We start from the raw sequence: 14,858 nt of genomic DNA, 5'->3' as shown, positions 1-14,858 counted from the left end.
AAAAAAAAAAAAAAAAAAAAAAAAAAAAAAAAAAAAGATCAGAAAATGGCATCAAAGTTTGGCAACCTTCAAAAACATGTAACTCAGTTATTTTTTGGGCTATCTTGTTATTTATTTATTTATTTTTTTAATGAAGCTTATGACAAGTATGATTTGGTGCTTTTATTTTCAATAACAATGTTTTCAACCATTTTCTGACAAAATTATGGTTTAAAATTTGGACATTTCTAGCACACTAGTTTTCAAACTGCCTTACTCATTTGCACCCTTTTCTTCATGAGATGCATGTGACACATCACCTCCACCAATGCCACTATTACCACCTTGTACCAGACTAGTATCACCTACACTGCACACATCATCACAATCACTATCACCTACATCTTGAAATTCTTGTAATTCAATTTTTTTCAAAAAATTTAACCTAGGTCCGGACCTATACGAAAAAATTGAAAAATATTTTTTGATAAAAATTTTTCATCTAAGGTTACAGATAATTAAATTATGAAATGCAGAAGAAGAATATTTATATAAAAGGTACATATCAATTGAAAAAGTGTGTTTTCCAAGTGTTGTTATTTTGAATGAAAAGTCAAATATGTTTTTAATCTAAAGCGATCTCTGGAAAACTCAAAATACTATTTTACATATATATAAAGGTTCTTTTATAAGTAAATAACATATCACATTTGTTAGAGAAGAATTCTTGAAATTAAAATTTTTTCAAAAATTTTAATGCAGGTCCGGACCTATAAGAAAAATTGGAAAAAATTTTCTGATAAAGATTTTTTGTCTAACGTTTGAGATGATTAAATTATGAAATGCAGAAGAAGAATATTGATTTAAAATATATGTATCAATCTAAAAAGAGCGTTTTCCAAGTGTCTTCATTTTGTATAAAAAGTTAAATATGATTTTTATCTAAACCGATCTCCGAAAAACTCAAAACACTATTTTACAGATGTATAATGCTTCTTTTATAAGTAAAGAACATATCACATTTGTTTGGGGAAAATTCTTTAAATTCAAATTATTTCAAAAAATTTAACGCAGGTCCTGTGCGAAAAATTGAAAAAAAATTCCTGATAAAAATTTTTCATCTATAGTTACATTTTATGTATGTTATATTTTATGATAAAAATTTTTCATCTAAGGTTACAGATAATTAAATTATGAAATGCACAGGAAGAATATTTATATAAAAGGTACATATCAATTAAAAAAGTGTGTTTTCCAAGTGTTGTTATTTTGAATGAAAAGTCATATATGTTTTTAATTTAAACCGATCTCTGTAAAACTCAAATTAATATTTTACATATATATAAAGGTTCTTTTATAAGTAAATAACATATCACATTTGTTAGAGAAGAATTCTGGAAATTCGATTAAAAAAAAAAAATTTAACGCAGGTCTGGACCTATACGAAAAATTGGAAAAAATTTTCTGATAAAGATTTTTTGTTTAACGTTTGAGATGATTAAATTATGAAATGCAGAAGAAGAATATTGATTTAAAATGTATGTATCAATCTAAAAAGTGTGTTTTCCAAGTGTCTTCATTTTGTATAAAAAGTTAAATATGGTTTTTATCTAAACCGATCTCCGAAAAACTCAAAACACTATTTTACAGATGTATAATGCTTCTTTTATAAGTAAAGGACATATCACATTTGTTTGGGGAAAATTCTTTAAATTCAAATTATTTCAAAAAATTTTACGCAGGTCCGGACCTGTGTGAAAAATTGAAAAAAAATTCCTGATAAAAATTTTTCATCTATGGCTACAGACGATTAAATAATGAAATGCAGAAGAAGAATATTTATATAAAATGTATATATCAATTGAAAAAAATGTGGTTTCCAAGTGTCTTTTGAATAAAAAGTTAAATATGTTTTTAATCTAAACCGATCTCCGAAACATTCAAAACACAATTTTACACATGTATAAAGGTTCTTTTATAAGTAAAGAACATATCACATTTGTTAGAGAAAAATTTTTGTAATTCAATTTTTTCAAAAATTTTAACACAGGTCCGGACCTGTACGAAAAATTGAAAAATTTTTTATAATAAAAATTTTTCATCTAAGGTTACAGATGATTAAATTATGAAATGCAGAAGAAGAATATTTATATAAAAGGTACATATCAATTGAAAAAGTGTGTTTTCCAAGTGTTGTTATTTTGAATGAAAAGTCAAATGTTTTTAATCTAAAGCGATCTCTGTAAAACTCAAAATACTATTTTACATATATATAAAGGTTCTTTTATAAGTCAATAACATATCACATTTGTTAGACAAGAATTCTTGAAATTTAAATTTTTTCAAAAATTTTAACGCAAGTCCGGACCTATACGAAAAATTGGAAAAAATTTTCTGATAAAGATTTTTCGTCTAACGTTTGAGATGATTAAATTATGAAATGCAGGAGAAGAATATTGATTTAAAATGTATGTATCAATCTAAAAAGTGTGTTCTCCAAGTGTCTTCATTTTGTATAAAAAGTTAAATATGATTTTTATCTAAACCGATCTCCGAAAAACTCAAAACACTATTTTACAGATGTATAATGCTTCTTTTATAAGTAAAGAACATATCACATTTGTTTGGGGAAAATTCTTTAAATTCAAATTATTTAAAAAAAATTAACGCAGGTCCGGACCTGTGCGAAAAATTGAAAAAAAATTCCTAATAAAAATCTTTCATCTATGGTTACAGACGATTAAATAATGAAATGCAGAAGAAGAATATTTATATAAAATGTATATATCAATTGAAAAAAATTTGTTTTCCAAGTGTCTTTCTTTTTAATAAAAATTTAAATATGTTTTTAATCTAAACCGGTCTCCGAAGCATTCAAAACACAATCTTACACATGTATAAAGGTTCTTTTATAAGTAAAGAACATATCACGTTTGTTACACAAAAATTCTTGAAATTGAATTTTTTTTCAAAAACTTTAACACAGGTCCGGACCTGTACGAAAAATTGAAAAAAAATATTCAGATAAAAATTTTTCAACTATAGTTACAGATGATTATATTATGAAATGCAAAAGAAGAATATTTATATAATATATATATATATATATATATATATATATATATATATATATATATATATATATATATATATATATATATATATATATATATATATATATATATATATCAATTGAAAAAGTGTGTTTTCCAAGTGTCTATTTTGAATAAAATGTTAAATACGTTTTTAATCTAAAGCGATCCTCGAAAAACTCAAAACACTATTTTACTTATGTATAAAGGTTCTTTTATAGCTAAAGAACATATCACATTTGTTAGAGAAAAATTTTTGTAATTCAATTTTTTTCAAAAATTTTAACACAGGTCCGGACCTATATGAAAAATTGGAAAAAATTTTCTGATAAAGATTTTTCATCTAACGTTTGAGATGATTAAATTATGAAATGCAGAAGAGGAATATCAATTTAAAATGTAAGTATCAATCTAAAAAGAGTGTTTTCCAAGTGTCTTCATTTCGTATAAAAAGTTAAATATGATTTTTATCTAGACCAATCTCCGAAAAACTCAAAACACTATTTTACAGATGTATAATGCTTCTTTTATAAGTAAAGAACATATCACATTTGTTTGGGGAAAATTCTTTAAATTCAAATTATTTCAAAAAATTTAACGCAGGTCTGGACCTGTACAAAAAATTGAAAAAAAATTTTCAGATAAAAATTTTTCAACTATGGTTACAGATGATTATATTTAGAAATGCAAAAGATGAATATTTATATAAAACATATATATCAATTGAAAAAGTGTGTTTTCCAAGTGTCTTTATTTTAAATAAAATGATAAATACGTTTTTAATCTAAAGCGATCCCCGAAAAACTCAAAACACTATTTTACATATGTATAAAGGTTCTTTTCTAACTAAAGAACATATCACATTTGTTAGAGAAAAATTTTTGTAATTGAATTTTTTCAAAAATTTTAACACAGGTCCGGACCTGTACGAAAAATTGAAAAATATTTTGATAAAAATTTTTCATCTAAGGTTACAGATGATTAAATTATGAAACGCAGAAGAATATTTATATAAAAGGTACATATCAATTGAAAAAGTGTGTTTTCCAAGTGTTGTTATTTTCAATGAAAAGTCAAATATGTTTTTAATCTAAACCGATCTCTGTAAAACTCAAAATACTATTTTACATATATATAAAGGTTCTTTTATAAGTATATAACATATCACATTTGTTAGAGAAGAATTCTTGAAATTAAAATTTTTTCAAAAATTTTAACGCAGGTCCGGACCTATAAGAAAAATTGGAAAAAATTTTCTGATAAAGATTTTTCGTCTAACGTTTGAGATGATTAAATTATGAAATGCAGAAGAGGAATATTGATTTAAAATGTATGTATCAATCTAAAATGAGTGTTTTCCAAGTGTCTTCATTTTGTAAAAAAAGTTAAATATGATTTTTATCTAAACCGATCTCCGAAAAACTCAAAATACTATTTTACAGATGTATAATGCTTCTTTTATAAGTAAACAACATATCACATTTGTTTGGGGAAAATTCTTTAAATTCAAATTATTTCAAAAAATTTAACACAGGTCCCGAACTGTACGAAAAATTGAAAAAAAATTTTCAGATAAAAATTTTTCAACTATGGTGACAGATGATTATATTATGAAATGCAAAAGAAGAATATTTATATAAAATATATATATACCAATTGAAAAAGTGTGTTTTCCAAGTGTCTTTATTTTGAATAAAATGTTAATTAATTTTTTAATCTAAACCGATCCCCGAAAAACTCAAAACACTATTCTACATATGTATAAAGGTTCTTCTCTAACTAAAGAACATATTACTTTTGTTAGAGACGTAATCTGGATCATCATCATTATCATCACTAAAGCAAGTAGGAAATTCACAAAAATCACGGTGCGAGGAAAAGCCTCAAAGTTTACACCAACATCTCCACTCACTCCTGATGGGGCAAGCATGGGTCTTTCCTCACCAGAATGATGACCAGGCATTTATTGGATTATTTTTTTATAGCGTTACACCACACAATGATGTAAATCTGTTGCTGTACACAAAAAATTAGTGGCATCACAGAGAGCAACCTAGCACAACAGCATATGTAAAAAGACTCTATTGTCCAAGTCACTGCTTTGCCAGCCAGTTAATTGGTTGCTGGGTATGGGTGGTGCAAGACTGCTGGGTTAGTGTGGCTGGATTTCACCTCCTCATCACCCCCTCCCTACCCTGCTGTCCTGGATCTGACTCCCTTCTCTTTTGCCTGCACTCCCAGGCTGCAGGTGTGGGGTGTGAAAAGAAGTGAGGGAACACACATTTTTGTAGGAACTTTCTGTCTTATTTCTAACACTGAAAGGGAGTCACATCCACTATCAATGGATAGAAGGATGAAAATAGTGTTATATGCAATTAACCAAGTGTGGCCAAGGGTGTCCCTTTCTACATGCAGCACTTCATATGTATGCATATAAATCTTATAAATCTTTACTTGAATGAACTTCAATTGCAGCAGTTTCTTTAAATTTCCTTGCACTAATACTATTTTCTTTAAGGATCATGTTGTATAGTCCTGTATGCAACAACTTAGAGAAGATATGGATGCGTATTCTTCAGTACAGAGCCTGTTACAGCTGGATCAGTGATCACCTCATGCTTGAGGATTTTGTCTATCCTTGGTGTAGTCTTCTAGGTAGCACTGGAGCCCTGATTTCTTTCCAGCCTGATAGTAGGTGGTAACGTCACTAATGCATGTTTTATGTAATGTGTAACTTCCCTGTTTTAACAAGATTAAAGTACACAAATTTTTTCTACACTGTCAGCTTCTTTTGATGCATTCTATGTATGTATGGAGTTGTAAGTTTTCAAATTTGGTTCACTTGTAAAAAAAAAAAAAAGAGAGAGAGAGAGAGAGAGAGAGAGAGAGAGAGAGAGAGAGAGAGAGAGAGAGAGAGAGAGAGAGAGAAATGAGGTAATGGGAAAAAACAGGAAAATTTGAATTTGTCCTGACTTAAAATGTCATAAGATGAATTCAGATTTAATTAAAGGAGAGAGAGAGAGAGAGAGAGAGAGAGAGAGAGAGAGAGAGAGAGAGAGAGAGAGAGAGAGAGAGAGAGAGAGAGAGAGAGAGAGAGAGAGAGAGAGAGAGCTTACCTGTATGTATCCATATATAGGAAGTGTACTCAGAACACACACAGATTTCTGCACAGTATTTCGGGTAATGTCAGCACTTTTGTTTGCGATTTTCTGTTGGCCAAAAGAATTATTATAATTAAAATGATAAATCACTATTAAATCATTATTTTCATAGAAAATATGAAGCAAGACACATCTAAGTCAACCTTGTGTTGTATTAGATTTTCCTTTTGTTCTGAAAGATAACACTCTACTCATTTCAATATCTCTCATTATCTATACTACCAAATTACAAGAAAATAATAAAACACTAACAAAAGTCTACTTTAGACTAGTTTAGTATGACTTAACTAGAAATGCAAGAAAACAACTTTTCTCCATGAACAGCCAGAATAAAAACATTCTGAAACAACTTTTTTTCATGTTCTCGCACCTCTGCATCTATCTGTCTGTAGCAGGATACTCCATATACAGTCTGATCTGGCTTTGTGAGATGCGGCAGGTGGAAGAAGACAGTATCTGCTTCATGGTTGTGGGCACCATCAGGGAGACAGAGGGATGGTAAGTGGCGCCACAAGTCAGGCAGCTCACAGTCATCACTCTCGGACAATGGTGGGTAGGCATACTCCACCTGGTGAAAAAATATTCTCAAATAAGTTTTGAGCAAAAATGAAAACAACAAGAAATCACAGCACACAATAAAAGTAAAAAATGTTCAAAAGTTTCATAATTTAATTGCAATCAGCCATAATTTTTAATTAATTGCATCTTAGACTCCTCACTTTTCAGTATAGTCACAATCATTCTCTTGTGCTCACCACACATGCTGCTCAGCAGTGTGATGATAACACTGTGATCATACTTCTGAATCATCTCCTTTATGGTGATTGTAATTGACTACCTGTTCTTTGTCTGTCTTTTAATGATTCATGGCTAAGATAAGGAATGAGGTATACAAACACTGGGTGTCAACAATGTTTGTTAGGTGTGGAGGGAGGTGTAAGGGTGGTACAGATGTTCATAGGGCCAGCTCACTATTGGTAATCATGTTCATAATTAAATTTGTATGTTAGCTAAACTGTACACTGTTGTGGATCCCAGTTCATGTGACTGCTGAATCCTTACAAAGAAAGAGAATATAATCAGTATGACAGAAAATTTCATGATGTCCTACATCCATATGAATGACATTACTTTCCTTCATGAAGTAGCTATATATCCAGTTCAGTTCCAACAGAATAGTGAACTTCTGAGTTTATTATTAAAAAAACAACAACAACAACAACAAAGCAGCAAAGGTTAATTAATAACCTTTTTACTAAAACTTAATAAAATCAGAATACTTAAATCATTCAATTTAAATCACACAATCTTAGCTACTCACTAAAGCTTGCCCTTGTGACATCACACAAATTTATTCTTTCTTCCAGAAGATTTTTACCAATTTTACTAAGGTCCAGACATTAAGAACTTTAACAAAATTTTTTTGGAAAAAATCTTTGACAAGAATGTTGTTGCTGTCTGGTAAAATACATAAAAGCTATGGACAAAGAAAATCAATGAGCTTATATAAGGATATTTTTGGGGAGAGTAAATTCTGCGTGATTAAATTCCATTTGTTTTCTCAACCACTGTTCCTTTCGTTAGATTCTATCCATTAGAGGCCTTTTTAGGCCAGTAAATAGTACATTATTTTGTGTAGGCACAGACCCTTGATATAACTGACAGTCCATCTAAGTATAAGCTTTTGCATAAAAAAAAAAAAAAAAAAAAAACTGGCCATTATTCCAAGGTCTGTGACTTTAAGCCATATTGTCAATATCTAAGCAGCTAATGTAATTCTGAAGAGGGTTTTCCAACTAAGAAGTTTAGATTTAGTTTTAAAATACCTTTCAGTACTATGTGAGCCAAACAGGCAGTTACTCATAGCTTGACTAACATAGGCAAGTGACTGGCAAATGGTAGTTAGTATCACTGTAGGAGATTCCAGAGAGGCCTTGCTAATCTAGTGAAAATGTTATATGCTTTATTCAATTTAGTTTTTAAATGCCCTTCACTGTCACCTTGCCAAGAGACTGACTGACATATGGCAAATAGCACAACTTTCAGGGTATCCTAAGGGTTAGTATAAAAACATAAGAAAATAAGTGAAGCTTCAAGAAGCTGTCAGGCCTATATATGGCAGTCCCTACATGAAACTTACCTACCTATCCACAAGCACCCTTATCCATAATTATCTGAAGTTCCTTTTAAGCCCTGAAATGACTCAACACTAACAACCTGATTACTGAGTCTATTCCATTTATTTGCCACTTTATCTGAGGATCAATTTCTTCCTGTCTTTTTTTTTAATCTAACTTTATCAAGTTTGAACCCATTGTTTCTAATCCTATCCTGACTACTGATCCTGAGGATTATTCTTATATCACCCTTGACATCCCTATACCATTTAAAGACCACTATCAGACTCCCTCAATCTACAACTCACTTAGGAATGTTAATTTAAAAGCCTCAATATATTTTCATAAATAACACTTTTCATCCCTTGTCATTCTCTTTTGTACTTATTCTAACAGATCTATATCCTTCATATAACATGGAAACCAAAACTGCACAGCCTAACTTGATGATATCTAACCAGTGCCTCATATAACTTTGGGACTTTTATCTTTAACATTTATAAATATGTTGTCTGAAAATTCGATGATAACAATTTCCATGTGGTAAGTTTTACTATAAAATCTTATTAATGATGGCATAAATCAAGACATCAAATAAACACAGTACTTTGACAGAACAGTGGAGTATCAAAACTGTGAGCTCATGACTTAAAAGAAATAATCCGAAATCCAGTAGTATCATCCTTCAGAGCATGTGATAGCACACACTCCTGCGCTTATCTATGAATGGATGGGTGGTAATATGAAGTGAATTTCTTATCTAGTGTGGTTCCCAACTCGAGGAATGTCAGCCAAGTGTATTGTTCCCATGACTTTCACAGGAGCTGACGACCCACTGGAGATTGGAAGTGTGGATACTGTGACATACACTTAGCAGGTATGGTATTCCCTAGTTATAGAGGAATTTATAGTCAATGACACTGCATCTGTGAAAACACTTGTGACCTTATGGCACAGTTTGTTTGGACAATTACAATAGAGAATTATTGATTTTACCTGCATCCCTTTCTTGTGATGAAATCCCACAACGATGACATGGAGAGCAGCTGGATCTCTATCTTTTTCTTCCATATTAGTCGAAGAATAGCCTCCAAAATGGAGCAATTACACGAAACACACTTTCAACCACTCATGACAGCACCACTGTTTACATCAGCATCGGGGCGCTTACCATCGGCCTCCCGCTCCCTCCTTATCCGCCTAGTAGAAAACACCCTATTTTATGGTAGACAAAAGGAAGCGTGATACCTTCAATAACTTGAGTTATAATGTCTATTCTGATTATTCTTTTTATCGAATCGCATTTTTCTGACGTTGTCGTGAATGCATAATATTATGAAAAAAAAAATAATAAAATGGGTGTACACTGCAAGTAGTCGAAACAAAGAACGCGGGTTGATTTTGGGTTTACCCGTAGATGAAAGTATAATCTGTGACACATCTTGGGAAGTCATCCGTAGGTACTGGTGGCGGTTGACAATGGCGTACTGTTGTGGCACCACAGACAGAAGTTCCGTTGCTAGAAGTTCTTGGAAAGGTAAATTGACCTAGTACCACCCTTTGCCGATGGTTGAAAGATACTTAATGCAAGCAGAGAAGATATGATTAAGAGAGGTGTCTATGACACTAGTAGGCTGGCAAAAAGTATAGCTGCTCGGAAAGAACTATTCCTTGTATCAAAATCGGATAATCAAAGCCTTTGCATGTAAGTCTAATAATGGAAACACTCTTGTATAACGGCTAGACGTACAAAGAGACCCGAGCAATACTTATGATGGCTGGCGAATAAGGCCATGCACTTTGTTCTCAATGGCTATTAGTAATTTGATCGGTGTAACTCAATCAGAAAACTAATATAAAAGTGTTACTCGTTCAGAAATATCATGCAAACAAACTTATCATTTACATTAAATTATCCATACAACTGTGTCTCTGTTACGCTGATGCATTAGCAGTAGCCAACGTGCGTATATGTGGATTGCAGTTCGAATTGCAGATACCTGGGCTGGATTAAGTCCTTTTCACACAGGTTGCGATGCTACGCTAGCCACTTTATGTAGGCGATGCGAAGCCACATGACTCTTAATCATTTGCATTATCTTGTATGAGGCTGTTCTCACTACCAACGAAGCTACACGAGCGACGCCTGCGACATAGCATAGTTTCCCCGATCGTCATGGTTCCCAAATCCATTGACGATTTTCTGTTGACTTGTGTGTTTTTCTTATGTTAGTAGGTAGCTTTACTTATTTATGTTGATGGTGAGAGAGGACAGTCAATGTAAAAAAAAAAAGTCGGCAAGAAAGCTGAAATAAGTGCGGTACACATAGTTATTCACCACTAGAAGCATAAGTAATCCTGCGTTGAAGGAAAATGTGATAATTACTGGAATCAGTCCTGTTTATTATTATTTTTTATTTATTTATAATCTGATTTCATTATAATATCCTAGAAATAATTAATTTAAGGACGATATTGCTTAATTAAGTTCCCGAAATTCAAAATGAATACGGGAGAAAGGCGCCATGGCGGAAATCGAACCCATGATCCGGGCATGAGAGCACACCACTCGAAGCCGCTTTTACACGATCGTTTTTTTTTTTTTTTCTCAGTGTGTGTGTGTGTGTGTGTGTGTGTGTGTGTGTGTGTGTGTTCCAGAAGTGGACAGTTCAATGGCACCTTGCATACAACGCGTTGTGCGTTGCATGCGTGCGAGACACCGAACAGACGCACAAGTCAACGAGGATGCGCGTTCTTTCTGGTTGCTTTATTGCAGTGGCAGTGGGAGCTAAAAAGCACGGTCTTAACTCCCACAGAAACGTTCGTGTGAACGTGGCCTATACTGATAGAGCTGGAATAGGTGCACCCTCCGTGAAAACAGCAGGGTTTTTGGGGGGTTTGGGCACTTACAAATGATATTTTGAGCTCTGCTAAACATTAAAGATTAAATGTTTTTGGCTATTTCCAAATTTGCCAATTTATCTATAATAATTATTATCAGAATGCTGAGATCTTCACGATGAAATGTATAATTAAGATTTACTATCTGGAAGTCTCTGTTTATTGAAATAAATTCTAGAAAACGTTATAATTAATGGTTACTTCTCACCTTTATAAGAAAAACGTATATCAAAGTCTCATTTTTCCTTCTTCATCTCTGAATTAATCCTCCATCTTCTTTTCATTTCATGCCTTCTTTTCATCGTTTTCTTCAGACCATTATTTCCATAAATAAATATACGGTTATGAAATGCACTCGAGTTGTCTTGAGTCGTTTCGCAGATCTCATTGATCTAAAATAATGACCAGGGAATCCTATAAAGTTGTAACTCAGGGTAGCTGGCCCATCTTCTTGCATCCGCTGCAGGGAAGTCTTGCTATTGTGAAGTCAAATAACAAATGTTTCAATACTGATCAATTATACTTGGCAACTGAAATGGCCGGTAACAGCTAGTAGACCGTTTTTAACTGGGGAAGGTTCTCAGCATTTTGATATTTTATTGTTTTGATGATAATTTTATGTTTTTTTTTTTTTTTTTTTTTCATATTACGATAATTCATGTATTCATTAAGATAAGATGAATTATACGTATTCTTACTATTACTACTGCTGCTGTTGTTGTTAAAACACATTGAGATGCAGGACAGCGAAAACAGGGCAGACTTGCAGCAAGGAAGGGCTGTGGCAGAACACAGGCCCAAAGGGCAACATAGGTGTGGTACTGTGGTCATGGCTGTCGATAAAGATTACTTAAAAAAACCTTAGTCCGACTAAGATAATGAGTTTGAAAAAGTAACGTTATTGTATGACTGGTAAAATAAGCAAGTCTGTGCGGAGTAGATACATGGAAAGGAGAAATATACATGAAGAATTTGCTTTAACATTTTGGGCGTCTGATGGAAGATACAGGAACTGTTTCTGATCAAGTTGCATCTAAAACAGCAAGATACTTTTCTGCCCTGCCCTACCCTGTGCTGCGTCGCTTGCGTTGCCTGTCTCAACGGGCGCCAACTCAGCTACTACTACTACTACTACTACTATTACTACTACTACTAAAGTAAGTTTAAGGATATTAATAATAATAGTAATAATAATAATAATAATAATAATAATAATAATAATAATAATAATAGTTTATCAAAAGGGTAAAAGTAAATTAGCAGTTTTTGAGCCAGTTACTGGTTCCAACCTGCTGTCAAAAATTAAACTATATAGGTAAATGCATGCAACTGATAAACTATGTACGGAAAAATGTTCTTGGATCACTTTTAAGATCACTATAAAGATGGTTATATTCACTAAACTATTCTCATTTAAAGTTTATATATTTATTTTATTTGATTGCTATCAACATTATTTTATTTTCAATAAATTGCTTTTTTCCTTGCATGTATGTGTTGGCTGTCAAGCAAAATTTGTATTTCCTTCCTCCTTCCTTTCAAGGTGGTGGTTTCAAGACAGTATCCTCCAATTTGGATGGTCTTTTTTTATCTCTCTTTAGGGATTGGCACTCTCATATATACGAGTATATATATATATATATATATATATATATATATATATATATATATATATATATATATATATATATATATATATATATATATATATATATATATATATATATATATATATATATATATATATATATATATATATATACTCGTATATATATATATATATATATAAAGAAAAATAAATAAATAAATAAATAAGCTTGACATCTTCACAGTTGACCAGGGCAAGCAGACACTGGATACTTACATCCACTGTGTGCCCATTTCCACTAAGGCTTGAAAAACTTGCTTGTGTCGGAAACACATAGCAAATATACTTTCACTGTGTGATCACCCTAAGTTCTGGCTATCTAGGTTACTGTGGTCATTTTATGAACCTAGGAAGCTGAGGGACTGGTGCCATAAGCCAACATTCCACTAGTGGCAGTCCTTGCATAATATGCTGTCAAATTTGTTTTATGAGCCACAGGAAGCCAAATGTAACAAATAGTCAAGATGGAAAGTGATGATTGTGTTAAGCTGACCCTACATGATCAATATTATTGCACAATATAATGACTAATTTTTATTGTGTAATAAAATATTAAACTCTTTTTGATGTCTTCAATATATTGTGTCATTCTTCAATACCGCCCCTTCACTGTCAATACAATACAGAATATTGCGCAATAATATTGATCGTGTAGGGTCAGCTTTAGTGTAGATGAAAACTTTGAGGTTTGAATGCACTGTGAACAATTATGATATCATGATAGAATTAGTTGCCTTACCATAAATTTAGCAGCAACACAAATGTAAGGACTCTGTAAACAACAGACTGATGATGATGGCATCTTCATAGGTGGTGATTTTAAGATAATCATCAATAAGTCCATTTTTTTTGGGGGGGTATTGTACTCATGAAGGCTTATCTTAACCTCTCATTATTCATTAATGAGGTTCTGCTCCTCTCACATGCTTCCATTGTTCCAGCCCTTGCTTCTTGGACAGTGTTCTGAAATATTTTGCATCTTATCTCACTAGTTTAAACAACCTATAGTAGAAAGTCCCATTGTTTTCAAGGATACCTTCATGATTGTAATGATAATTTAACAAGAACTCTAACATAAAAAAAAAAAAAAAAAACCTTAGTAATCATCTGTAGCCTTTGAAAGCAGTCCTGAGGAGGGAACACATTTCAGAGGTTCCCTTGTTACTTCCCATGCCCCTCAGATAACTAATTTTTATAGTATGCACTAACTGCTGTACTCTAATCTATATACAAACCTCCACCCATGTCAATGTTGGCATCAGTATTGTTTCTTAAAACCTCAGTGTGCATTAATAAATACATTTCTCTCTTGCATAACTCTTGCTATTGATCCTGTAACACTTGTACCATTCACAGTCATCTCTCTTGTTTTCCCATCCATTAGATCATATTAACAACAACTGTCTCAACACTGTCTCCAAATACTCAAATTTTTTATTTTAATTTTTCCCATTTTCTCTCCTTCCATAATTCAATTTTTTCACTACTGGTGCTATCTCTCTGATGACTGATTGCTCCCTGTGCAAGCATCTCCCAAAGGATGGAACCTCCACACTTGGTACAATGAAATACTGAGCAACTGATCTGGAGGCTCAAATAAATCCAAGCTGCTGTGTTGGGGATCAAGCATTGGACATGAACACTAAAATATGAAAGCCCAGTGTATTATTGCAACATTAAGCAAGTGCACCATTCCTTAAGCGATGTTGTGGGAACTTCTGTGTTTGTGTCATAACACAAATGTTTGGTCTATATTGTTGGCACGTGTCCTATTAGACATCTGAAAGTCACACATCTTTATTTCCTTCCTTTCAAAGCACAAGAATAATGATCTCAACTTTCCTAACATTTATCTTCAGTTTTCATTAAATGCACACATTATAACATTGATTCATCAGTCCCTTAAGTTCCGTTTCACTCCTTGCAAACACCACAATCTCATTTCCTAACAGACATGCTA

At 32.2% G+C, this 14,858-nt stretch overlaps 1 protein-coding gene across 5 annotated transcripts in view; it reads right to left on the bottom strand.

The window, feature by feature from the left end:
- Positions 1-9,538, bottom strand: part of LOC135089636 (late secretory pathway protein AVL9 homolog) — a 54,837-nt gene extending 45,299 nt beyond the window's left edge. For all 5 annotated transcript variants that reach the window (XM_063985485.1, XM_063985515.1, XM_063985524.1 and 2 more), the window contains exons 1-3: positions 9,346-9,538; positions 6,603-6,800; positions 6,188-6,280 (exon numbers count right to left, since the gene is read on the bottom strand). In XM_063985485.1, coding sequence (XP_063841555.1) covers positions 6,188-6,280; positions 6,603-6,800; positions 9,346-9,420 — 366 coding nt within the window. In that variant the 5' untranslated portion in view covers positions 9,421-9,538. The remainder of the gene's footprint in view (positions 1-6,187; positions 6,281-6,602; positions 6,801-9,345) is intronic.
- Between the last annotated feature and the right edge of the window lie 5,320 nt (positions 9,539-14,858).

Source organism: Scylla paramamosain, chromosome 3, assembly GCF_035594125.1.
Source record: "Scylla paramamosain isolate STU-SP2022 chromosome 3, ASM3559412v1, whole genome shotgun sequence".
Taxonomy (NCBI): domain Eukaryota; kingdom Metazoa; phylum Arthropoda; class Malacostraca; order Decapoda; family Portunidae; genus Scylla; species Scylla paramamosain.
This window is presented reverse-complemented; position numbering and strand designations above follow the sequence as displayed.